The sequence below is a fragment of the Amblyraja radiata genome, chromosome 17, assembly GCF_010909765.2.
Source record: "Amblyraja radiata isolate CabotCenter1 chromosome 17, sAmbRad1.1.pri, whole genome shotgun sequence".
NCBI classification, from domain to species: Eukaryota; Metazoa; Chordata; class Chondrichthyes; order Rajiformes; family Rajidae; genus Amblyraja; species Amblyraja radiata.
The window spans coordinates 28,546,834-28,571,477 of record NC_045972.1 but is presented as its reverse complement, the minus strand read 5'-3'; the positions used below and the strand labels follow the sequence as shown (position 1 = coordinate 28,571,477).

The 24,644-nt window shown below is 46.8% G+C and overlaps 1 protein-coding gene and 1 long non-coding RNA gene across 8 annotated transcripts in view; one reads left to right on the top strand and one right to left on the bottom strand.

Annotated features, from left to right (window-relative positions):
* The first annotated feature begins 9,567 nt into the window (after positions 1-9,567).
* Positions 9,568-24,273, top strand: LOC116982634. Its single transcript, XR_004414508.1, has 3 exons — positions 9,568-9,675; positions 20,522-20,525; positions 24,261-24,273. It is a non-coding gene; the product is annotated as an uncharacterized LOC116982634 (long non-coding RNA).
* Positions 13,621-24,644, bottom strand: part of zc3h18 (zinc finger CCCH-type containing 18) — a 114,119-nt gene continuing 103,095 nt past the window's right edge. For all 7 annotated transcript variants that reach the window (XM_033035930.1, XM_033035929.1, XM_033035931.1 and 4 more), the window contains 3 exons: positions 24,054-24,150; positions 21,718-21,823; positions 13,621-14,676 (listed from right to left, as the gene is read on the bottom strand). In XM_033035930.1, the coding sequence (XP_032891821.1) occupies positions 14,454-14,676; positions 21,718-21,823; positions 24,054-24,150 (426 nt within the window). In that variant the 3' untranslated portion in view covers positions 13,621-14,453. The remainder of the gene's footprint in view (positions 14,677-21,717; positions 21,824-24,053; positions 24,151-24,644) is intronic.

Below are 24,644 nucleotides of genomic sequence, written 5' to 3'. Positions count from 1 at the left end.
CATTCGCTTTCTTCACTGCCTGCTGCACCTGCATGCCCACTTTCAATGACTGGTGTACCATGACACCCAGGTCTCGCTGCATCTCCCCTTTTCCGAGTCGGAAAGACCACATATGCAGCGGGCAAATGTCCAGTTATAAATTACATCGCAATCATTGTCAAATCTAGATGACTCTCCAGAAGGTCATAAAAAAACGTCAATTTCTAAACCACTCGGTGTACACTCATTCACACTTCTTTCTCCAATCTACGGCACCTCGTCTTAAAGCTGAACGGCAAGGAAACAGGCGCTTCTGTCCACCTTGTCCACGCTGATTAAGTTGGCATACTGGGTTAGTCCATTTCTATAGCCTCTGCAGCTCTTTACTGATATGCACTATCTTCCCAGTGGATAAAGCTGCCCCTGAGGTCCCTCATAAATCACTCCCTCCTCAAGACTAAAAAAAATCTGTACAGCTATGATCAGTTTTGAACAAGTTTTAAGTTACAAAAATAATTGTCACAATGCACTATTTGTCAATTTTAGAGGTTAGTTTCGGGGTGGGTGATTGCAATCTTCACGTGGTCCGCCCTCATTCAAGGAATGCAATCAACCTGGCGTGCACAATCAAACAAGATCAAATAGACAAGTTGTCCTACAACTTTAGGCTGTGCACGAGATACGCAAGAAGAAGAAGAAAAGGTTAGTTTCGAGATACAGCATGAAAACAGATCCTTCAGCACACAGAGTCCACGCCGAACTCTAGTTCGATGTGTGCTGCCACTTCCTCGTCTACTCCAACACGAGGGAGGCGTTTTTCAGAGGGCCAATCAACCTACAAACCCGCACGTCTTCGGGATGTGCAGGAAACCAGAGCACCCGGAGGAAACCCACGAGGTTGTAAGCTGCGCGCAGACACACCCGAGGTCAGGATCGAACTTGAGTCTCTGGCGCCGAGAGGCAGCAGCTCTGCCACCTGTGCTGCTGTGCCGCCCCTGTCACAGTGAGATGTTTCAGAGTAAGAATCAGATTACAACTTCAAACGCTCCAGCAGGGCCAGCAGACCCCGTGTCATTGTCCCAATCGAGGCTCTGATTGGTTTGTGAGGCTCTGCTATAAGATCTTTGGGTGGGAGCACTGAAGACTGTGCTTGGACTAGGGTCAGTCAGGGGAGGAGCGGGGCCCGAGGGAACTGCCTGATTCTGAAGGGCTCCTGTGCTTTCTTCATCTTTCACAGCGGGAAGACCCCCTCTACAGCTGGGCAAAGCCCCCCAACAGCTGGAGATGCCTGGGTGAGTATTTTTGGGTCCCATATCTGAGGAAGGTGTTGGAGAGGGTCCAGTAGAGGTTTACGAGAATGATCCCGGTGATGGTTGGGTTCAGTGCCGGATTTACGTATAAGCTAAACAAGCTATAGTTTAGGGCAAAATATAGTTATAGCTTAGGGCCCCCGCTTTCTAGGGGCCCCCCCGAAAAAATTGATGGGTCTCGAGGTCTAGGGGGGCCTCCGGCCAAGGCAAAACACCTACCGTTCAACTCTGGGCGGCCCCCCTCTCTATCTCTCTCTCTCTCTCCATCTCCCCCCGCTATCCGTGTCCGGGCCGCCGGGCTCCGCTCGCTCCTCATCCGCCGGCACGGCAGGCCGCCTTGCACATGCGCACAACCACGGACAGCACATCATCGGTCGCCCTGCGCATGTGCACTGCAACGGCAACTGGTCGGCGCTGGGCACTTTCTCCCTCGCTTTGAATTATGGGAGATTTGGCCGCCATGGCTGTCCGGTCGTTGGGGGCATCATGTGGAACAGCTTAGGGCCTCTCTTCATCTAAATCCGGCACTGGTTGGGTTAAGCCTGATGAACATTTAATGGCACTGGGCCTGCACTCGCTGGTGTTTAGAAGGATGAAGGGACACCTCATTGAAACTTACCGAATAGTGCAAGGACTGGATAGAGTGGATGTGGAGATGATTCTTTTCATTAGTGGGAAAGTGTAGGACCAGAGGGCACAGCTTCAGAATAAAAGGAATGCAGCTCAGGAGGAATTTATTTTGTCATTGGGTGGTGAATCTGTGGTGACTGTTGTTCGCCAGTCAGTGGCCCCACCACTTCCATTTCACTTGGATAACATCTGCATATTTCCCTCTCCCACACCGACAACTTGGTGGCACATACAGATCAGGAAGTGGTTGAGGCAGGGTCAACAACAAAATTTCAAATACATTTCAACAGGTGCAGGGATAGGATAGGTTTAGAGGGATGTGGGCCAAATGTGGACAAATGGGACTAGTGTAACTGGGGCATCTTGGTCGACGAGTTGGACAGATGGGTCAAATTCCATGCTGTGTGACTCTAACTTGGGAAGCTCTAACTTGAACCATGGAGCTCCCTGTCTTTGCTCTGTAAACACCACATCCCACTCTCCCTGCTATTGAAAGCTAGTCTTGCCATCAATTATTCCTAATCCAGATACCATGAAGCATAAACTCTCTCTCTTTCACTACAGAGCTACCTGATCTACTAAGCATTCCAGATTTTGTTTCCGATTTCCAGCATTGTGTTTCCATTTTCCAATTATGCTGCTCACCCCAGGTTAGCTGCAGAAACCTGCAGCCCACCATTCTGTCCACGTTGAGGCACATTCACCCCCTGCACACAAGGTCTAACGCTCAGCTATTGCTGCTGGTATACACTTCACGCTCCAACAGCTGCTTTTGCAGGTTAGTCATGTGATTTCTTCCTGATTGAAGCACTGTAGGTATACAGGCAGATGTAAACTGTAGCATTGCAAGTTACATCACTGCCTGGGAGTTCCCAACTCAGAGAATAAACAGAAAGCTCAATTGTTGGAATGAAAATCTACATGGGTTAAACTGTACAAGAGTTTGTTTTGATTCATTTTGGTCTTGATATTTGAACAACATCCAAACACAGGGAGGGGTAATATAAAAGGGTTAGGAAATTTTACACTATCACTACAATTAGTACACAACTTAAAATAAATAATTACACAGTGAAACGTCATTAATCATGACATTACGTATGGCTCTGCAAATCTGTTGAATGGCCAGAAGCTGCAGATTCCTCCATTCCACACAAACAACCTGACATTTGCAGATTCAGTAACCGTGTTGAATGGGGCAGGATGTCACCAACCCAAGCATACCATTTACTCTTCAGACCTCACCAAAGTTTAGGTCTGAACATGGGCAGTGACTGTGGAAACTACAGCACAGATAATTGGGAAACCTGTTCTGTTGCCTCCTCATCACATCAGGTGTTGTATGCCATCATTGCTCCCCACTCCACACTATCCACCGCTGACTGACCTCTTGATCATCTTTGTGAATCTGGCCAGCGTCCTTCCCAGGTCTGTACTCCTCCCTCTTGGTGCCAACATAGAAACATAGAAAATAGGTGCAGGAGGAGGACATTCGGCCCTTCGAGCCATCACCGCCATTCATTGTGATCATGGCTGATCGTCCCCTATCAATAACACGTGCCTGCCTTCTCCCCATATCCCCTGACTCCACTAGCCCCTAGAACTCTATCTAACTTTCTCTTAAATCCATCCAGTGACTTGGCCTTCACTGCCCTCTGTGGCAGGGAATTCCATAAATTCACAACTCTCTGGGTGAAAAAGTTTGTTCTCACCTCAGTCTTAAATGACCTTCCCTTTATTCTAAGACTGTGGCCCCTGGTTCTGGACTCGCCCAACATTGGGAACATTTTTTCAGCATCTATCTTGTCCAGTCCTTTTATAATTTTATATGTTTCTATAAGAACCCCCCACCATCATTCTAAACTCCAGTGAATACAAGCCTAGTCTTTTCAATCTTTCCTCACATGACAGTCCCGCCATCCCAGGGATCAATCTCGTGAACCTACGCTGCACTGCCTCAATCACAAGGATGTCCTTCCTCAAATTAGGAGACCAAAACTGTACACAATACTCCAGATGTGGTCTCACCAGGGCCCTGTACAACTGCAGAAGAACCTCTTTACTCCTATACTGAAATCCTCTTGTTATGAAGGCCAACATTCCATTAACTTTCTTCACTGCCTGCTGTACCTGTAAGCCAACTTTCAGTGACCGATGTACAAGGACACCCAGAAGATTCCAGAAGATTAGTCAAGCATGATTTCCCTTTCATAAATCCATGTTGACTTGGACTAATCCTTTTACTGCTATCCAAATGCCCCATTATTACCTCTTTAATAATTGACTCCAGCATCTTTCCCACCAGCGAAGTCAGGCTAACTGGCCTGTAATTCCCCGTTTTCTCTCTGGCTCCTTTCTTGAAAAGTGGGATAACATTAGCTATCCTCCCATCCACAGGAACTGATCCTGAATCTATTGAACATTGGAAAATGATCACCAATGCACCCACTATTTCCAGAGCGACCTCCCTAAGGACCCTGGGATGCAGACCATCAGGTCCAGGGGATTTATCATCCTTTTATCATCCATTAGCCTACCCAATACTATTTCTCGCCTAATGAAAATTTATTTCAGTTCCTCTACCCCCTTAGATCCTCTGTCCTCCAGTACATCTGGGAGATTGTTTGTGTCTTCCTTAGTGAAGACAGATCCGAAGTACCTATTCAACTCTTCTGCAATTTCCTTGTTGCCCATAATAATTTCACCCGTGTCTGCCTTCAAGGGACCCACATTTGACTTTGCTACTCTTTTTCCCTTAACATGTCTAAAGAAGCTTTTACTGTCCTTCTTTATATTCCTGGCCAGCTTCCCTTCGTACGTCATCTTTTCAGCCCGTATTGCCCGTTTTGTTTTGTTCTGTTGTCCTATGAAAGTTTCCCAATCCTCTGCCTTCTGGCTACTCTTTGCTGTGTTATACAGCTTTTCTTTTAGTTTTATTCTATCCCTAACTTCTCTTGTCAGCCACGGTTGCCTCCTACTCCCCTTAGAATCTTTCTTCCTTTTTGGAATGAAATGAACCTGCGTCTTCCGGATTATGCCGATAAATTCCTGCCATTGCTGTTCCACCGTCATTCCTGCTAGGATCCCTTCCCAGTCTACCTTGGCCAGCTCCCCTCTCATGCCTTCATCATCCCCTTTGTTCAACTGCATCACTGACACCTCCCTCCACTTTGATGACCTCGAAAAGATCATCCACACATTTATCTCCTCCCGCCTAGATTACTGCAACTCTCTTTACACTGGCATCAGCCAATCTTCCCTGTCCCGCCTGCAACTGGTCCAAAACGCTGCAGCGAGACTCCTAACGGGCACCCGAAAAAGGGACCACATCACCCCGATCCTGGCCTCTCTACACTGGCTCCCTGTGCGGTTCCGTATACATTTCAAGATCCTCCTTTATGTCTACAAAGCCCTCAATGGGCTTGCCCCCTCCTACATTAAAAGTCTTCTCACCCACCACTCCACCTCCAGGTCCCTCAGATCGGCCGACTTGGGGCTGCTGAATATCCCGCGGTCTAGGCATAAGCTTAGGGGCGACCGCGCCTTTGCGGTTGCAGCTCCTAGACTGTGGAACAGCATCCCCCTTCCCATCAGAACTGCTCCCTCCATCGACTCCTTTAAGTCAAGACTAAAAACGTATCTATACTCCCAAGCCTTTCCTGACGTCCACTGAGCGAAGGCTATATGTATATTTATATATGTAGTTTGTTTGTTTATACTATTCTTATAACAAATGTAAAGCACTTTGGCCAACGAGAGTTGTTTTTTAAATGTCCTATATAAATAAATGTGACTTGACTTGACACTTCCGATGTAACGTTCTCCTTCTCAAATAGCAGATAAAAACTAATCATATTATGATCACTACCTCCAAATGGTTCCTTTACCTCGAGTTCTCTTATCATATCTGGTTCATTGGACAACACAAAATCCAGAATTGCCTTTTCTCTGGTCGGCTCCATTACAAGCTGCTCTAAGAATCCATCTCAGAGGCATTCTACAAATTCTCTTTCTTGGGGTCCTGAACCAACCTGATTTTCCCAGTCCACCTGCATATTGAAATCCCCCATCACCACAGTGGCATTACCTTTGTTACATGCCAGTTTTAACTCCTGCTGCACCTTACACCGGGGCTAGTATTTGGGGGTCTGTAGATAACACCAATTAGTGTCTTCTTGCCTTTACAATTCCTCAACTCAATCCACAGTGGCTCTACCTCGTCAGTCCCTATGTCTTCCCTCGCAAGGGACTGAATTCCACCCCTCACCAGCAGAGCTACCCTCCCTCCTCTGCCCACCTGCCTACCCTTTCTTTTGGATGTACAACCCTGAATATTAAGTTCCCAGGCCCGATCCTCCTGCAGCCACGTCTCGGTAATCCCCACAATGTCATATCTACCAACCTCTAACTGAGCCTCAAGCTCATCTACTTTACTTCTTATACTTCGCCCATTCATATAGAATAATTTTAACTCCTTCACACATCTCACCTTTCACATTGATCCCTATTACACTTGGCCATACGCTCCTATCCCTTTGTGAGCTTCCTTTCCCGTTAATTCTGGGGTCATTAACCATCCCTTTACCCTTTATTTCCATCCTCGACTATCCCATTTGACACCCCACCCCCCTTATTCAGTTTAAAACCACCCGTGTAGCAGTGGCAAACCTGCCTGCCAGAATGCTGGTCCCCCACCTGTTAAGATGCAATTCGTCCCTTTTGTACAGTTCCCCCTTATTCCAAAACAGATCCCAGCGATCTAAGAATCTAAATCCCTGCCCCCTGCACCAGTTCTTCAGCCACACATTCAGGTCCCGTATCTCCCTGTTCCTGCTCTCGCCAGCACGAGGAACTGGAAGCAAAGCGGAGATAACAACCCTGGAGGTCCTGCTTTTCAGCATTTTTCCGAGCTCTCTAAAGCCACGCTGCAGAATATTCATCCCCTTCTTTCCGACATCGTTTGTGCCGACATGCACTACCATTTCCGGCTGTTCACCTTCGCCCTTGAGGATTTTCTGTACTCTGTCTGTGACATCCTGGATCCTGGCACCAGGAAGGCAGCACACCATCCTCGAATCCCGTCTGTTCCTGCAGAAACCCCTGTCCGTACCTCTCACAATGGAGTCTCCAACTACAATGGCGTTGCCTGACATTGGCCTCTTTGATTTTGCTTCAACAGCCCTTTTCGCAAGCCAGTCCGCCACTCAGTGTGATAACATCTTCTGTCCCAACAGCTTCTAAGTGGGTGAACCTGTTCACAAGAGGTACAACACCCGGGGACCTTTGCATTCCATGTTTCCCTCCCTTTCTCACCGTCACCCACCTTCTCTCTTCCAGTACCTTAGGTGTAACAATCTTACTGTAGGACTTGTCGAGGACCGACTCAGTTTCTCGGACGAACCTGAGGTAATCCACTCGCTTCTCCAGTTCCCCAACACGGTCCTTCAGGAGCTGTACCTGGATGCACTTCTCACATTTGTAGCAGCCCGAGGCACCAGCAGTGTCCTTTTTCCTCCTACATACTGCAAGCATCACACTATCACACTGAATCAGCTTGCTTGACATCTCCTTCTTTTGTCTCTCCCTCTCCAGCGTTTTGCGTAGCCTCCGCTCCTCAGCCTCCTCGTCGAAGACTCTCGAGCTAAAGACTCGCACTTTTCTCACAAGACTCTCGAGCCAAAGACTCGCACTTTTCTCACAGGGCACTTCCCTCACGAGGCCGCTCCCCAAGAGCCGTCCTGCTTATATTGAATGATAAATTGCCTAATTTACCAATTTGCAAACCAAATTCCTCAGTTTTAAACTGTTTTCCCCCCACCCTGACTCACTTCTAACTCTCCTCCCATTCGGGCTAGAGCCAAAGTGCTTTCTCCTGCTTCTCTTTGTTGCTGTTACTTCAAAATCCACGGGAGCTCTGAGTGCCATTAGAAAGATGACTGGTGATTTTGGCAGCTCTGAAGAGAGAGGGCATGAACAATAAACTTAAAAATATTGGAGAAGGGATGTAACAACCATGGCTTGATGCAAGTGCAGGAACATGGTTCTCCACGAGCAGCATATGCACCCTTCTGCTTACCTGGAGGCAAATGCAGGTAGATTCCCTGAGAATGCAGCTCAGCTGCACGGCCCCTGGTCCACGTTACTTCCATCAATTGGTGAATTTCCCTCAACACACACTTTGAAAAACACTCCTGAGTTACAAGAATTAAAACAGTAACTTCAAAACACCCAACGGGCTCACCTGGCTGTTCGGAGGGACATAGTTACACAACTAACTGTTCCAGCTGTTTGTGGACACTTCAAATCTACCAAGACTAATTGCTCTGTTTTCCAGCATTGTGTTTTTTGCACCTAACCCAGCAACATCCTTTAAAACTGGTGAACAAGAGCAGTTCAAGGTGAGGATGTGCAGACCTGGTCTGAGACTTCTGCCACATCTGGCTTAGAGTGTGATAGAGTTGTGCAGCACTGCAACATGCCCTTTGGCATACCATGTCCATGCTGACCATCGCACTGTCAATACTTGTCCCATTTACCCACATTTGCTCAGAACCTGCATTGCGTTGGCAATTCCAATGCTTTTAGATTCCTTTTAAATGTTGCGCAGAGCACCTGCCCCCAGCACTGTGTGAGAATATTCCCCTTTCAGATCACTGCTACACCTCCTCTCTCTCCCCTGTGCCCCTGATTTCGAAATCCCAACTAGGGGAAACAAGATTTTGACTATTATATTTTAAATACCTATCATGTCACGTCTTTACTCCAGGGAAAAAGCCTTAACAAATCTCTGGTTAAAACCATAATGCTTCAATCCAGCAATATCCTGGTGAATCTCCTCTGCACCCTTTCTAGCTCAACATCCAGTGTGGCGACCAGAATTGCACTGTGCTCCGCTGTGGCACATTGATGACTGCATCGTGCCAACTCCTGCACCCATGCAGAAATCACCGACTGCATGAACTTTACTAATCTCCATCCTGCACTCAAATTAATTTGGACCATCTCCGATTCAGATTCAAACTTTATTGTCATTGTGCAGTGTACAGTACAGAGACAAACGAAATGGAGTTAGCATCTCCCTAGAAGAGCGACATAGAATATGAGCAATAAATAAATATATTTACGTGATATCTCCGATATCTCCCTACCGTTTCTTGATCTCACCGTCTCCATCACAGGAGACAGACTATCGACTGATATCTATTTTCAACCCACTAACCCCCACAGCTATCTAGACTAAACAACGGTATATTAAGATCCCACCCTGTTCGTTAAGATTCTATCCCCAACTCCCAATTCCTCAGTCTACACTGCATCTGTGCCCAAGATGAGGTGTTCCATACCAGGATATCGGAGATAGCCTCATTATTTAGGGAACGGGGATTCCCCTCTTCCATCATAAACGAGGTCCTCACTTGGGTCTCCTGGATATCCCACAGCACCGCTCTTGCTCCCCCTCTCCCCAGTTGTAACAGGGAGAGTCCCACTACTCCTCACCTTCCACCCCATCAGCTGTCACATACAGCATATAATCCTACTATATTTTCGCCACCTCCAACCGGACCCCACCATGAGCCACATATTCCCATCTCCACCCCTTTCTACAGAAACCATTCCCTCCGCAACTTGCTGATCAACTCGTCCCTTCCCACCCAAACCACCCCATCCCAGGTACTTTCCCCTGCAGCAGCAGGAGATGCAACACCTGTCCTTATACTTTCCCCCTCGACTCTCTCTGAGGACCCTGACAGTCTCAGTCTGTTTAGGATCAGGACTTCTTCAGATTTATTGTCTCGACCCAAAATGTCACCTATCCATGTTCTCGAGATACTGCCGAAACCACTGAGGTACCCCAGCACTTTGTGTCTTTTGGTAAATGAGCATCTGCAGTTCCTTGTATCTATACGATACAACCAATTGAGTTGGATCGGTGCCCAATTACATATATCAACTAGTTTTGAAAAATGATCAAAGCTTTTTATATGGAAACATTAAATTACTCGAGTAAATTAGTTCTAATGCCAGTGAGAGTTAGCCTGAATTTCCAAGCATTATTTGAAGAGTTATAATCAATGCTTCATTTAATTTAAGTGCCTTCCTCAGCAACAGCTAAGCAAGAATTTCATTGTCCTATACAGGGACACATGACAATAAACTCACTTGAACTTGAACTTGAACAGAGGAGAGCTTCCCTGGGAAAACAGACCCATGACATGTGAGAGGGAAAACACCTCCCTCTTTTAATCATCCACTATCCCTGCTGAAAATCGTCGTGCGGGTAAGGAGGGGCATGGTACTCTCCACCAAGAGTTCAAACACATTGGCTGTGCCCTTGGTTTTGACTGGTTGATGTGCTTCCAGATGCTCATAATGTTACTGGGCTACGGATCACCTGGAGCTCAGTGTTGGCCAAACCGTTAGCAAAAGCAAGTCCAGTCTATAACCAGCACAACAATCACACAGCCAGAAAACAGATGAGGCAAGAAATACCAGACATCCAATGGCAAATTCTATTTCATTTCCTTTCTCTCATCTCCTTCAGCAGTTGATATGAAGTCAGCAATGTCAACCTAGCGACCGGGATTGCAACATTCCTGTAATGTGACACTTTCTGATCAAATCGCCGTATTGCAGGTGAGGAGGGGAATGCAAGGTGTGGGAGTCTCACCCTCAGGAAATAGGTTTCATTTCTCATGTGCCAAGAGAGGTCCTCACTTCCTACAGATGTTAATATAAACCAGTCTGTTGCCTGGGACTCCACAAGCGCTGGTGATATATTTTATAAACACCAAACAACAAGTGTTATGTTGTTACCCAAAACATTAGGAGGCAGTAAACAGGCACCTGATAGGGTGCTGGTGACTAAGAGGCAATTGTAACTCAGACACACTGAGGTTGGGAATTGGAGTATGAGGAATTGTTATGTAGACACTGAGGTAGTGTGGGGCCGCGGGCGTGGGGGAGGGTGGGCAGCTCTCAACTCAATTACCCAGCCAGTGTGTTCAAAAAGGAACTGCAGATGCTGGAATATCGAAGGTACACAAAATTGCTGGAGAAACTCAGCGGGTGCAGCAGCATCTATGGAGCGAAGGAAATAGGCGACGTTTCGGGCCGAAACCCTTCTTCAGACTGAAGAACCCAGTCTTCAGAAGGGTTTCGGCCCGAAACGTCGCCTATTTCCTTCGCTCCATAGATGCTGCTGCACCCGCTGAGTTTCTCCAGCAATTTTGTGTACCCAGCCAGTGTGGTTGGTTGCAGGTTAGATACAAGGAGCGCTGCTGGTCCAATCACAGGACAGACAGGACTACAAAGAACCACGGTTCTCCAAGGCTGGTCTGACTGGCCACATAATGACCCCCCAGTCACAAGCACAAAGGCACGGAAAGGCCCCAATGTAACATCAACTACTGTAGCAGGGTTGACACATTTTTCATTGCAACGCTGACACTTGGTGCTGGAATACCATCCCTCAGAGCTTGGCAGAGAGACTGCACGGCAGTCACAAAGGTAACCCAACAAGGAATGGGAGATGAGTTGTAAGGAACTGCAGATGCTGGTTTACACTGAGGATAGACAAAATGCTGGAGTAACTCAGCAGATCAGGCAGTATCTCTGGAGAAAAGGAATAGGTGGTGTTTCAGGTCGAGTCTGAAAGAAGGGTCTTGACACGAAACGTTGCCTATTCCTTTTCTCTAGAGATGCTGCCTGACCCACTGAGTTACTCTAGCATTTTGTGTCTATCTAAGTAATGGGAAACACCTGAAGTCCATGTGTCTCTGAGCCTGGGATCCACTGTTTTTCTTTTTTTCTTTATTAGAAGTACGGTAAGTTACAATGATACACAACACATATGTCTTGATACATTTTTTTGTTGTTGTACCGCTTCATTTTTTAAGCTTTAAGAAAAAGATAGAAGTAAAGAAGGTAAGGATAGTGCGCAAGTCATGAAGGTGCAAGAGTGTTGAGAAAAAAAAGCCCCTTAGAAAAGAAGTTAGAGAAGGAAGTAAAGAAAGAAAGAAAGTAGACCCTAGAAAAGAAGGAAAAATAAAGGAGACAATCGCTCTATTATAACATTAAACTCCGCAGAAAGGGAACTACCAACCAAGTCTGTTTTTGTTGTTGTTTTTGTTGCCAGATCCTGGCACCATTTATTTATTTATTTATTTTTAAAATTACTATTGCACCTCATGCTTGTAATAGTTCCAAACACGTACACCACGTCTTTTGGAATTGGTCGGGATCCACTGTTTGACCTGTCACTGAACATGCAAAACAAAACTGTTTTATTTGGCCAATAGCACACGATCAAGGGAAATTTTCCCCCATTACCTTGCAGTTGGTACAGTGAATTTACAGATACCTTGCTCTGCCACTGTTGAGATGGTCTAGCCTTACTGATAGTGAAAGTAACTCAAATTAGTAGTGCATGCCCCCAACCGCTGGGTGTGTAACAATGATGCCTGATAATAATGACAGATGTTAGTGCTAACAATAATAATCGAGGATGGTTTTGGACCCGACCTTTGCCTCGGATGTTGCAAACTGAGGTCACTCCATAATCAAAGGCACAATTGACAAAGGTTATCTATCACATTGCAAAGTTCCTATAACTTGACTTCAATCTATACATTCTGGAGTCCTCTGGTGACCCAAGAACAGCGTTCCAGCCTATATGGTTTACGCTAAGAAAGGATGTGCATCCACAAACCTGTTCCTGGGATCAGGAGGTGGAAGGTTTGGGCTTTTGATGTCAGCTGGGCAACAGGTCCCATTGCATGTGGTGTGGAGGCTGTGAGTCAGAGGCTTCAGGAGAGGGTGAGGGCAAGGCCAGGGCAGCATGTGGATCATTCCATATGTCAGAACAAGTGGCGGCAAGGGCATGTGTGAGAACTCCTCCAGCTGAAGGCTGAGGAAGAGAAGCTGCACATTCTGGAGCCTGTCGCAGCCCCATATTTCTCGTCGGCAACAAGTGAAATCTGGCATCTCCCAGCAGCCAGTTACAGTGAGAGATACAGACCCCAGCAGCCAGTGTCACAGTGCTAGTGTTGACACAGATCCCAGCAGCCAGTGTCACAGTGCTAGTGTTGACACAGATCCCAGCAGCCAGTGTCACAGTGCTAGTGTTGACACAGATCCCAGCAGCCAGTGTCAGTGTGAGAGAGACCCCAGCAGCCAGTGTCACAGTGCTAGTGTTGACACAGATCCCAGCAGCCAGTGTCACAGTGCTAGTGTTGACACAGATCCCAGCAGCCAGTGTCAGTGTGAGTGAGACCCCAGCAGCCAGTGTCACAGTGCTAGTGTTGACACAGATCCCAGCAGCCAGTGTCAGTGTGTGAGACCCCAGCAGCCAGTGTCACAGTGCTAGTTTTGACAGAGATCCCAGCAGCCAGTGTCACAGTGTGAGTGTTGTCACAGATCCCAGCAGCCAGTGTCAGTGTGAGTGAGACCCCAGCAGCCAGTGTCAGTGAGAGCATCGACAGACCCCAGCAGCCAGTCACAGTGAGTGATAGACCCCAGCAGCCAGTGCCTCAGTGAGTGTCAACACACAGCCAGTGCCTCAGTGTGAGTGACAAAGCCCCAGCAGCCAATGTCACAGTGAGCGACTTCACAGACCCCACAGCCGATGTCACAGTGTGAGCTTTGACAGAGACTCAATTCCATTATTTTAAGGCTGATTTGCAAATCAAAACTGTTCCGATTCTTTACAACTAGTAAATCCTTTATTAAAGTCATGTAAAAAAAAGTCAATCCTGAACATTTATTTCCCCGTTCAATTGAAACACTCTGTCCTCACTTCAGCAGATGTTGTAAGCATGAAAAAACCTGCTTTACCACAATTCCTCAGCTGTGTGCATTAACCAAATGATCTTTTGAAGAGGTCCAAAACTTCAACCTACGCATTCAACATAACCATAAGGTCCGTGTGTGACATTTAAAAAAAAAAACCTGGAAAAAGCGTAAAATAAAAGAATGAGTATTTATTTGGGAAAGCAGAAGAACAATTTTACCAAAAAATGGTTATGATGGGCGGTGGTGTGGGAGAAGAAAGTGAGCCGTGTTTGACAGCACATTCACCCGCTCTCTGGTAACACAATGTAAACGTGAGGAATTCCTTCAGACAACACGCACACACACACACACACACACACTAAGATCTTCTAAAGCAGTGTAAAAGGTGTGCCATCTCCAGGGTCAGTTCCACCTGTCCAATTCCTGTCGCTGTCTGCTTCAGCCGAATAGAATGCCACTGCAACGTCAGCCTGTGTTAAATGCGTGATCGAGCTCACAGTCTGTAGCATCTTCCAATTTGAGAAAAAACAGAACGGTGGTACGTCTGCAGTAACTCTGCAACCATCACTCCCACTGGGACATCAGAAGGTTGGGAGGATGGCAGTGAGGTACTCAAAGAGCCCCCCCCCCTCCCACCCCCCCGCCAACATGGCTGCTTCCTGAAATAAATCACGGATTTAATCACTGAAAATACTGACAGCTGTCTCTAACCAAACGACCACAGTCCCAGTCAGTTGGGCACGCCTACTGGACCTTGCCAGGGATCTTTGCGCGCTTTCGGGCAATGGCATCCTCGACTGCCTTTAGCTGCTTCAGCAGTTCCTCCCTGCGGGATAACGTGTTGGATTTACTTGACTTTGCAGAGGATGCAGCCGTGGCAGAGGCTGCCACATCGTGAGACTTGGAGCTCGAAGACACGCTGGTCACTTTACTCGAGACCTTTGACTGGGGTGACGGAGCCCGTTTTCTGAAAAGGAGAGGAAATAAGGTTAAAATACATTCAATCAGGTGAAGAAACTTCATTCAGATGTGTTCTCAGGTGGATGATGCTTGGAATCCAAAATTTCTTGCCCATTCCAAGTTGTCTGAGGACATGAAAAATCAACTGCATCAGCGTCACATGCAGAAAACACGGGACTGGTGTCACGTGCAGAAAACATGGGAATGGGATCACATGCAGGAAACAAGGGCAAAGCCAAGTCTTTAAAATGAAGGACATTATTTAACCAGTTGGGGTTTTGTAGCAATTTTTTTTAAGTTAATATCTGGTGCATGTCCACAAATGCCCAGATTTATTGACTTTGCTGTTACAGAACCTTGCTTTTATGTTCCTTGTCCATTACATCAACACTTTAACACTCGTAGCTACTTAGTTTTGAATGTAGATACAGTGCGAAAACAGGCCCTTCGAGTCCGTGCCGACCAGCGATCACCCCATACACTAACATAATCCTACACACTCGGAACAATTTACAGAAGACAATTAACTTACAAATCTTTGGAATGTGGGAGGAAACCCACGGGGTCACAGGAGTAACATACAAACTCCGTACAGACAACACCCATAGTCAGGGTCAAACCTAGATCTTTGGCGCCACACGGCAGAAACTCTACCACTGCACCACTGTGCCACCCCAACTACAATGTTTTTCCACTGTATCTTGATACACGTAACAAAAATAAACCAATGCCAGGAGACAAAAGAAACTGCAAATGTTGGAGCCTTGAGCAAAACACAAAGTGCTGGAGGATCTTAGCGGGTAGGGCAACATCTGTGCAAGGGAATGGACAGATGACGTATTGGAATGGGACCCTACTTCAGACTGAAATGTCTGCTGCCTTTCCCTCCACAGGCAATGGCTAACCCACTGAGTTCCTCCTGCACTCTGTGTTTTGATAAATACCAACTGGTCTCAGAGCTTACACTGGGTGTAATGACTTCCTCTTCAACATCCAATGGTAATGTCCATATCTGTCCACCTTTGAAGGAATGCATATACTTTCTTCTTGGTGCCACAGAGAAACATCATGGAGGGTACCAAATCCATTATTTAAATGGTAACAGGGTACTTATAACATAAAAGGTTTGGGCAGACTCAACGTAGCTATAGATCTTTGACAAACCATTGGAAATCTTTGAAGTTATCAAATGGTCTGTTTCTATTCGATATGTGCCTGAGAATAGTTGGGGAAGGGTGATGTACAGTATTTGGATTTTGAAAGTTTACTTCAATCTGGTGGCATGCAACAGGTTATTAAACAAAATTAGCATGCACCAGAGCTGCCAAGTTTTGCCAGAGCATTTCAGTATTCTAGTGCCTGAAAATCAGTATTTTGCTGAAGAAATCAGTATTTTTACGCGGTGCCATTTTTCTGAAACAAATGTTATTTATTATGTGCGGTCATACGCATGTAATGCATAACTTTGCTACTCATTGACATGTCTTCTACGCACCTTACTTGACAGTGCATTCATTGCCATCAGGTGTCCTTGAGACTCTTGAAAGGCGCCCATAAATAAAATGTATTATTATTATTATTATTATTATCTGTTTGTATACTGCTATTTGAACGGCTGCTTCCTGCTTTTAGCACCACATGATGATGTAGAAGCCATTTGGGAAGCCTCCCTGTCTCTCCCTCCCTCCCCCTTTCCCTACCACCCTCCCTCTCTCTTATTTTCTCTCTCCCTCTCCTTCTCCCTCCCTCATTCTCCCTCCCCTTCTCGCCACCCCTGCCTCTCTCCCCCTTGAGCCCACCCACTATTCTGTGAAATCAAGGCCAATCCCAATGTAACTGCAAGCCCACTTGTAACCTTTCACCACGAGGCTTATCCAGAATTCGACCACTGCCTGAAAAATAATCAAAGGCTCAAGGAGAATTCCAAAGACTCATTGAGATACGAGAATTTTCCCGAACAGTCTGTGACCCATAGCGCTGTGGCCATAGCGCTATGTGTAAAGCCCATAGCGCTCCATCCGGTAGCGCTATATTTAGAACCCACAGCACTATAGTCGTTGAAATTCCCACTTGTTAAACTGACAGCGCTCTGTTTAAACCTGGAGAGCGACAGGCAGTGACTCTGGAGAGAAGGAGTGGGTGACATTTCTGGTTGAGACCCTTCTTCAGACTGAACTGAACTCCATATTTAAAATCCGTATTTAACAACACAAAATCGTACATCAGTTTTCTTATCGCATTTCTGTACAAAATACTTGGCAGCTCTGATGCACCATATGATTGTCATATACTGATGATTATTGAGTGTTTGCTGACAGAGGAAATGTAGTGTGGTAGTGACTGATGGGTATCAGAGGGCCTGGGACCCAGCTGTTCAATCATTTGGAAAATGGGATAAGGTGCAATGGATCCACGTTTTCAGATGACACAAGGCAGGCCAGCTGGCAGTGTCAGGAAGATGCAGAGGGGTTTCAGGGGAAATAGATGAGGCGGGCAATATTTTACAGTTACAGAAATGGGCAAAGGCATGGCAGAGGGAACTTAAATGTAGAAAATCCAGAGGTTATCAATTTGGTAGAAAAGATAGAAAATGGGAGTGTTTTATAAATGATGAAGAGGTTAGACTTCTGGATATCATAAAGTCATGATTAATAGGAGCAGAATTAAGTAATTCGGCCCATCAAGTCTACTCCCCCATTCAATCATGGCTGATCTATCTTTCCCTCCTAACCCCATTCTCCTGCCCTCTCCCCATAACCACCGACACCTGTACTAATCAAGAATCTATCTATCTTTGCTTTAAAAATATCCATTGATTTGGCCTCCACATCCTTCTGTGGCAAAGAATTCCACAGATTCACCACCCACTGACTAAAGAAATCCCTTCCCATCTCCTTCCTTAAGGAACGTCCTTTAATTCTGAGGCTATGACCTCTAGCCCTAGATTCTCTCACTAGTGGAAACATCCTCTTCACATCCACTCTATCCAAGCCTTTCACTGTTCGGTATGTTTCAATGAGGTTCCCCTTTGTTCTTCTAAACTCTTCTAATCTACATGCTGTTAAACACTCATAACTTGGGATTGTTTTTTTCTGGAGACCAGATAGAAGTAAATAAAATAATGAGAGGCATAGATAAGAGACACAGAACCTTCTTCCCAGGATGGAAATATCAAAGACTACTAGGTGCAAGAGGGGGAATAGTTTAATGGAAATATGCGGGGCAAGATTTTTTTATTACACAGAGTGGTGGGGGCTTGAAATGCACTGCCAAGGGTGTTTTAAGAGGCTTTCACATAGGCACATGGATATGCATGGAATGGAGGCATATGGAGCACATTTAGGCAGAGGAGACTAGTTTAACTTGGTATCGCACAACACAGACATTGTGGACCGAAAGGCCTATTCCTATGCTATACTGTTTTATGCTCTATCAATACTTCTGTTCCAACATTGATCACCTGCCCTGCACTCCTAACAAGTTGTACACATCAGTTGTAGGAAACCACAGTTTATCCTATGTGATCTGTACATTTCAACAAGGTCCCCCTTTCTTCTTCTGTACTCCAGCGAGTACAGGCCCAGTGCCGTTAAACACTCATAAGTTAACCCACTCATTCCTGGGATCATTCTTGTAAACCTCCTCTGGATCCTCTCCAGGGCAAGCACATCCTTCCTCAGATATTGTGCCCAAAATTGGTCACAATGCTCGAAATGCAGTCTTACCAGTGCCTTATAGAGCCTCAGCATTACATCCCTGTTTTTGTATTCTAGATCTCTTGAGATGCATGCTGGCATTGTGTTTGCCTTCTTTACTACCGATTCGACTTGCAGGTTACATTTTTGGGAATCCTGCACCAGTACTCCCAAGTCCCTTTGCACCCCTGATTTCTAGATTGTTACAATACAATGATACCATTTATTTGTTGTCATTTGAACCTCATTGAGGTTCAACCAAAATTTGGTTTCTGCAGTCATACAAACAAGTAGAAGAACCAAGACACAACACAAATTACACAAACATCCATCACAGCGAATCTCCTCCTCACTGTGATGGAAGGCAAAGTCTTATCTCTCCCCTGCACTCCCCATTCTCCTCCCGATGTCAGAGTCAAAGCCCCCGGCGGGCGATGGTAAATAAGTCCCGCGGCCATTAAAGCCGCGCCGGGCGATGCAAGGCCACGCTCCGGGTCTTGATGTTGGAGCCTCCCGGTGGGCGCTAGCAAGTCCCGCGGCCATTTAAAGCCGCGCGGGGCGATGTAAGGCCCCCGCTCCAGGTCATCCTCAACCCCACAACTCAGGCGTGAGAAGTCGCCGTTGCGGAAGCCCCGAAAAGCGGTCTCCCACCAGGGACCCTCGGGCTCCCGGTGTTATTGTCCACCAGACCTGCGGCTGGAGCCTCCGAATCTCCGGGGTCGGGCCGCAGCAGCGCGCCACCAGTTCCTCCCGCTCCGAACTCGGCCAGCTCCGCGGTGGTAAGTAGTCCACAGACTCCGCGACTGGAGCCCCAGGTCGCTCCGGTTAGAGGCCGCTCCATGGTGCTAGGCCCCAACGACAACGGAGACCCGACAGAGAAAAGGTCGGGTCCTCCGTACAGGGAAAAGATTAAAAGTTTCCCCACCCCCCGCCCTCCCACACACATACCCAGTTAAAAAAAACCCACTATAACTACACTCAAACGAGACAAAAAATAAAAAAAGACAGACGGACTGCAGAGGCTGCTGCGACGCTTGTTGTGCTGCCCACCCAGATTCATTCCCCATTTAGAAAATAGTCTACGCCTTTATTCCTATTACCAAAATGCATGACTCCACACTTTGCTACACTATATTCCATCTACCACTTCTCTGCCCACTTTCCAAACCTATTCGTCCTTCTGCACTACCCGCCCTTCCATCTATTTTCGTATCATCCGCAAACTTGGCCACAAAGCCTTCAATCACCTCATCCAAATCATTAATATACAATGTGAAGAGTAGCGGCTGCAGCATCGACTCCTGTGGAACTCCGCTAGTCACTTTCAGCCAAACAGAAAAAGCCCCCTTTATTGCCACTTTTTGCCTTCTACCATCCACCATTTGATACCATGGGCTCTCATCTTCCTTCACATTCTTACCTGTGGCACCTTAACAGAGGCTTTCTGAGCATCTAGGTAAACAATGTCCACTGACTCTCCTTTATCTATCCTACTATTTTCTTCTTCAATCTGGGCACCATGTTAGAGGAAAGATGTCAAGCTGGAAAGGGTACAGAGAATATTTACAAGGATGGTATCAGAGATAGAGGACCTGAGCTATAGGGAGGGGCTGAGTAGGCTGGGACTCTATTCGTTGGAGCACAGGAGGATAAGGGGTGATGGCGACAGATGGCACAATGGGCTAAGTGTTCGGCTGGCGATCGGAAGGTGGCCGGTTCGAATCCCGCTTGGAGTGCATACTGTCGTTGTGTCCTTGGGCAAGACACTTCACCCACCTTTGCCTGTGTGTGAATGTGTGTGAGTAATTGGTGGTGGTCGGAGGGGCCGTAGCGCAGAATGGCAGCCACGCTTCCGTCAGTCTGCCCCAGGGCAGCTGTGGCTACAGAAGTAGCTTACCACCACCGAGTGTGACTGAGGAGTGAATGAATAATGCGATGTAAAGCGCCTTGAGTATTAGAAAGGCGCTATATAAATCCCATCCATTATTATTATTATTATTATCTTATTGAGTTGTATAAAATCATGAGAGGAATAGATCGGGTAGATGTACAGAGTCTCTTGCCCAGAGTAAGTGAATCGAAGGCCAGAGGACATAGGTTTAAGGTGCAGGGGAAAGGATTTAATCAGAATCTGAGGGGTAACTTTTTCACACAAAGGGTGGTGGGTGTATGGAACAAGCTGCCAGAGGAGGTAGTTGAGGCAGGGACTATCCCAACATTTAAGAAACAGTTAGGCAGGTACATGGATAGGACAGGTTTGGAGGGATATGGACCAACCTCGGGCAGGTGGGACTAGTATAGCTGGTGTGGACAAGTTGAGCCAAAGGGCCTGCTTCCACACTGTAACACTGTATGACTAAAGAATTCCAGCAGATTCATCAGGCAAGATCTCCCCTTCACAAAACCATGCTGACTTCGGCCTATTTTATCATGAACTAAGTACTCCCTAACCTCATCCTTTATAATGGACTCTAAATTCTGACCAACCACTAAAGTCAGACTAACCGGTCTATAGTCCCCACTATTCTGCTTTGCTCCCTTCTTGTATAGCGGGGTAATATTGGCAAAGTTCCATTGAGGGATATCGAGGGATCTGGCATCAGTGCAGGAAAGTGACGCAGAGGTCGGTGATTGAACATGGATCATGCACGAAGGGCTGAATGGCCTGCTCCTACTTCCGTTCCTTCTGACTGTCACTGATGTGGATGTAGAGAGGCTGGTTGTGAGGGGCGCTGGATGTTCACTAACTGATCTTGACCTGCTTTAGTCGGTGCTGGGTCCAGCAGATGGACATCAAATGACAACCAAGGTAACGCACATCAAATACTCATAGCTAGGCAGCATTGCTGGAGGGTACATCTGACACCGGCTCAGCGATTGAGAGTGAAATGGACCAGGAACGGAATTAGCTTGTTGTGAAACAACTAGTTTGTTGCTAGTGGTGACAAATACTGGGAAGTAAAGGACAGGTACTTCACCCACACCGAGTAAGATGGGCTCTTGTTCTAGTTTCCTCCATAACATACTTTGCTTTAATATTCAGATGTATTTAAAGTCACAGTAAGTTTGGTGTAACACTAGCTCGGATGTAATGCAATGCTCTTGCATTCCTTGTATTTTCCAAAGCAGCAACCATCACCATAGTGCACTGTACAACAACACAATGTGCAGTATTTTGGAACCACCGGCATGATGGGTGGTAAGAGGGTATGGATCAATCGTGTGATGAGACCTTGTCCCCACTCAGCATTCTCGCATACTTTCACCCTCCGAACCTGTGCAGGCCAAAGGTTTTCAGTGATAATTCAGCCATGTTACTCCTGAGTGATGTGTTCCACAGCATGTGCACGTACCTGTCTGCCTGGGCAGGAGAAGACCGCATCATCGGTGGCACCCGGGTACTCTGGCGATCACCCTTTGGCGATGGTGGCCTCCCAAATGGCTTTCGCTCCCGATGTCCTGAATCAGAGAGGCAGGAGTTAGGAAAAAAATCTGATCGAAGACTAGCAGTAGGAACCATAGCTGTGCCTGCAATATAAATTTAAACGGGTGACGTTTTGGGTCGAGACCCTTCTTCAGACTGAGAGTCAGGGAAGAGGAAGTCTAGAGATATGGAAGGGTAAGGTGTGAAAATGACAGAATGGTTCATTGTTCGCTGAGGGGAAGGTAACATCGAGGCATACAATCAGTAATATTTAATCAGGAGGAGAGTAGAACTAGTCACAGAACTGCGATGGGGGGGGGGGGGGGGGGGGGGGGGGAGGGACGGAGAGAGAGGGAAAGCAAGGGTTACTTGAAGTTAAGAGAAATCAAAATTCAAACCGCTGGAATATTGATTTCTCTAACCAAGTAACTCTTGCTTTCCCTCGTTCTCCATCCCTCCCCCATTTTAGTTCTCCGACTAGTTCTAATGTCCTTCTGATTATTACTGATTGTATGTTTAAGAAAGAACGGCAGATGCTAGAAAAATCGAAGGTAGACAAAAAATGCTGGAGAAACTCAGCGAGTGGGGCAGCATCTATGGAGAGAAGGAATTGGCGCCCTTTCTGGTCGAAACCTTGCTTCAGGCATGTCGGGGGGGGGGGGGGGCGGAAAAAAGATAGAAAGTAGGCGGAGACAGTAGGACATGGGAGAACTGGGGAGGGGAATGGGGAGAAAGCAAGGGCTATCTAAAATTAGAGAAGTCAATGTTCATACTGTTGGGGTGTAAACTACCCAAGCGAAATATGAGGTGCTGTTTGCGCCTCCAATTTGTGCTGTGCCTCACTCTGGCAATGGAGGAGGCCCGGGACAGAAAGGTCACATTGGGAATGGGAGGGGGAGTTGAAGTGCTGAGCAACCGGGCAATCAGGTTGGTTAAGACGGACTGAGTGGAGGTGTTCAGCAAAGTGATTGCCGAGCCTGCGCTTGGGCTCGCCGATGTAGAAAAGTTGACACCTGGAAAAGCTAATGCAGTAGATGAGGTTGGAGGAGGTGCAGGTGAACCTCTGCCGCACCTGGAAAGACTGATTGGGTCCTTGGATAGAGTCGAGGGGGGAGGTAAAGGGACAAGTCTTGCATTTCCTGCGTTTGCAGGGGAAAGTACCCGGGGAGGGGGTGGTTTGGGTGGGAAGGGACAAATTGACTGGGGAGTTAGAGAGGGAACGATTTCTGCGGGAAGCAGAATGGGGAGGAGATGGGAAGATGTGGCCAGTAGTGGGATCCCATTGGAGGTGCCAAAAATGTCGGAGGATTATATGTTGTATGCAACGGCTGATGGGGTGGAAGGTGAGGACAAGCGGGACTCTGTCCTTGTTACGAAGAGGGGAGGCATTTTGTGTCCATCGTTGGTGTAAACCAGCATCTGCAGTTCCTTCCTACATTGTAAATTTAAAACCTCTTCACAGCTACTCGCTCCAAGTAGTTTGTCTGAGCTTAAGTGAATGAATTCTAGTCTTTGGAGAGTTGGGACTGGGGGAGGGACAGGCAAAACCCTACCCTGAGGTCAGTGCTGTACACACTGATACCTCTTGGGGAGAGCGGAGACAAGCTGTGCTGTCGTCCTGCTACAACATAGAATATATTGAAAAAAGTCCTACTGTGCAGATCCTACTGTGTGCAGTCTGGTCTCCCCATTACAGGAAGGAAGTGGAAGCTTTGAAAAGGATGCTGAAGAGGTTCACCAGGGTGCTGTCCGTTATAGAGGGCATTAGCTATACGGAGAGGTAGGGCAAACTTGGGATTTTTTTTTCAGGAGACCAGATAGAAGTAAATAAAATAATGAGAGGCATAGATAAGAGACACAGAAGCTTCTTCCCAGGGTGGAAATATCAAAGAATACTGGGCGCAAGAGGGGGGAAAGGTTTAATGGAAATATGCGGGGCAAGATTTATTTATTACACACAGAGTGGTGGGGGCCAGAAGCACACTGCCAAGGGTGTTTTAAGAGGCTTTCACATAGGCACATGGATATGCATGGAACGGAGGGATATGGAGCACATTTAGGCAGAGGAGACTAGTTTAACTTGGTATGGCACAACACAGACATTGTGGGCCGAAAGGCCTATTCCTGTGCTGTACTGTTTTATGCTCTATCAATACTTCTGTTCCAACATTAGTCACCTGCCCTGTACTCCCCACAAGTTGTACACATTCAGTTGTAGGAAACCACACAGTTTATCCTGTGATCTATTAATATGAAATGACAAACCTCTTTCAGGAGACAGGGCGACCCGTTTGGAAGGTGGAGAGGATGGCCGCTCTTTATCAGAAGGCTCGTACCGTTTCCGTGTGCCCTTGTCAGCAGGCTGAAACAGAAAGGATCAAATTCAAGCACAGACCCAGCACACTCTCATAGCACAGAGGCACATTACACTCACACCTAATCTTCCTGATGCAATGTGACAAGTGAATGGAGAGGCAGAGGTTCAACAGTGAATTAAACTCAGGATACCTGCAAGACCCAAAGCTGGATTAAAGCATCCACAAGAAAATAGAGTTGGAGTATTTCAAAGCGTGCATTTTCTGAGACGATGCACCCTGGTTCTGGACTCGCTCTACCCTTCACCCTTCTTCTTCGTCTTCTTAGCGTGCACAGCCTAAAGTTGTAGGACAACTTGTTCTATTCGATCTTATTTGATTGTGCACACCAGGTTGATTGCATTTGTCGAAACAGGGCAGACCATGTGAAGGTTGCAATCTCCCACCCCCCCCCCCCTCCACCCCCACTGACCTGTGTCCAGCATTAGGAACAATTGCCGAGCAGACTTAAGCAACTTCCCAGCTCCACCGTTTCTACAGA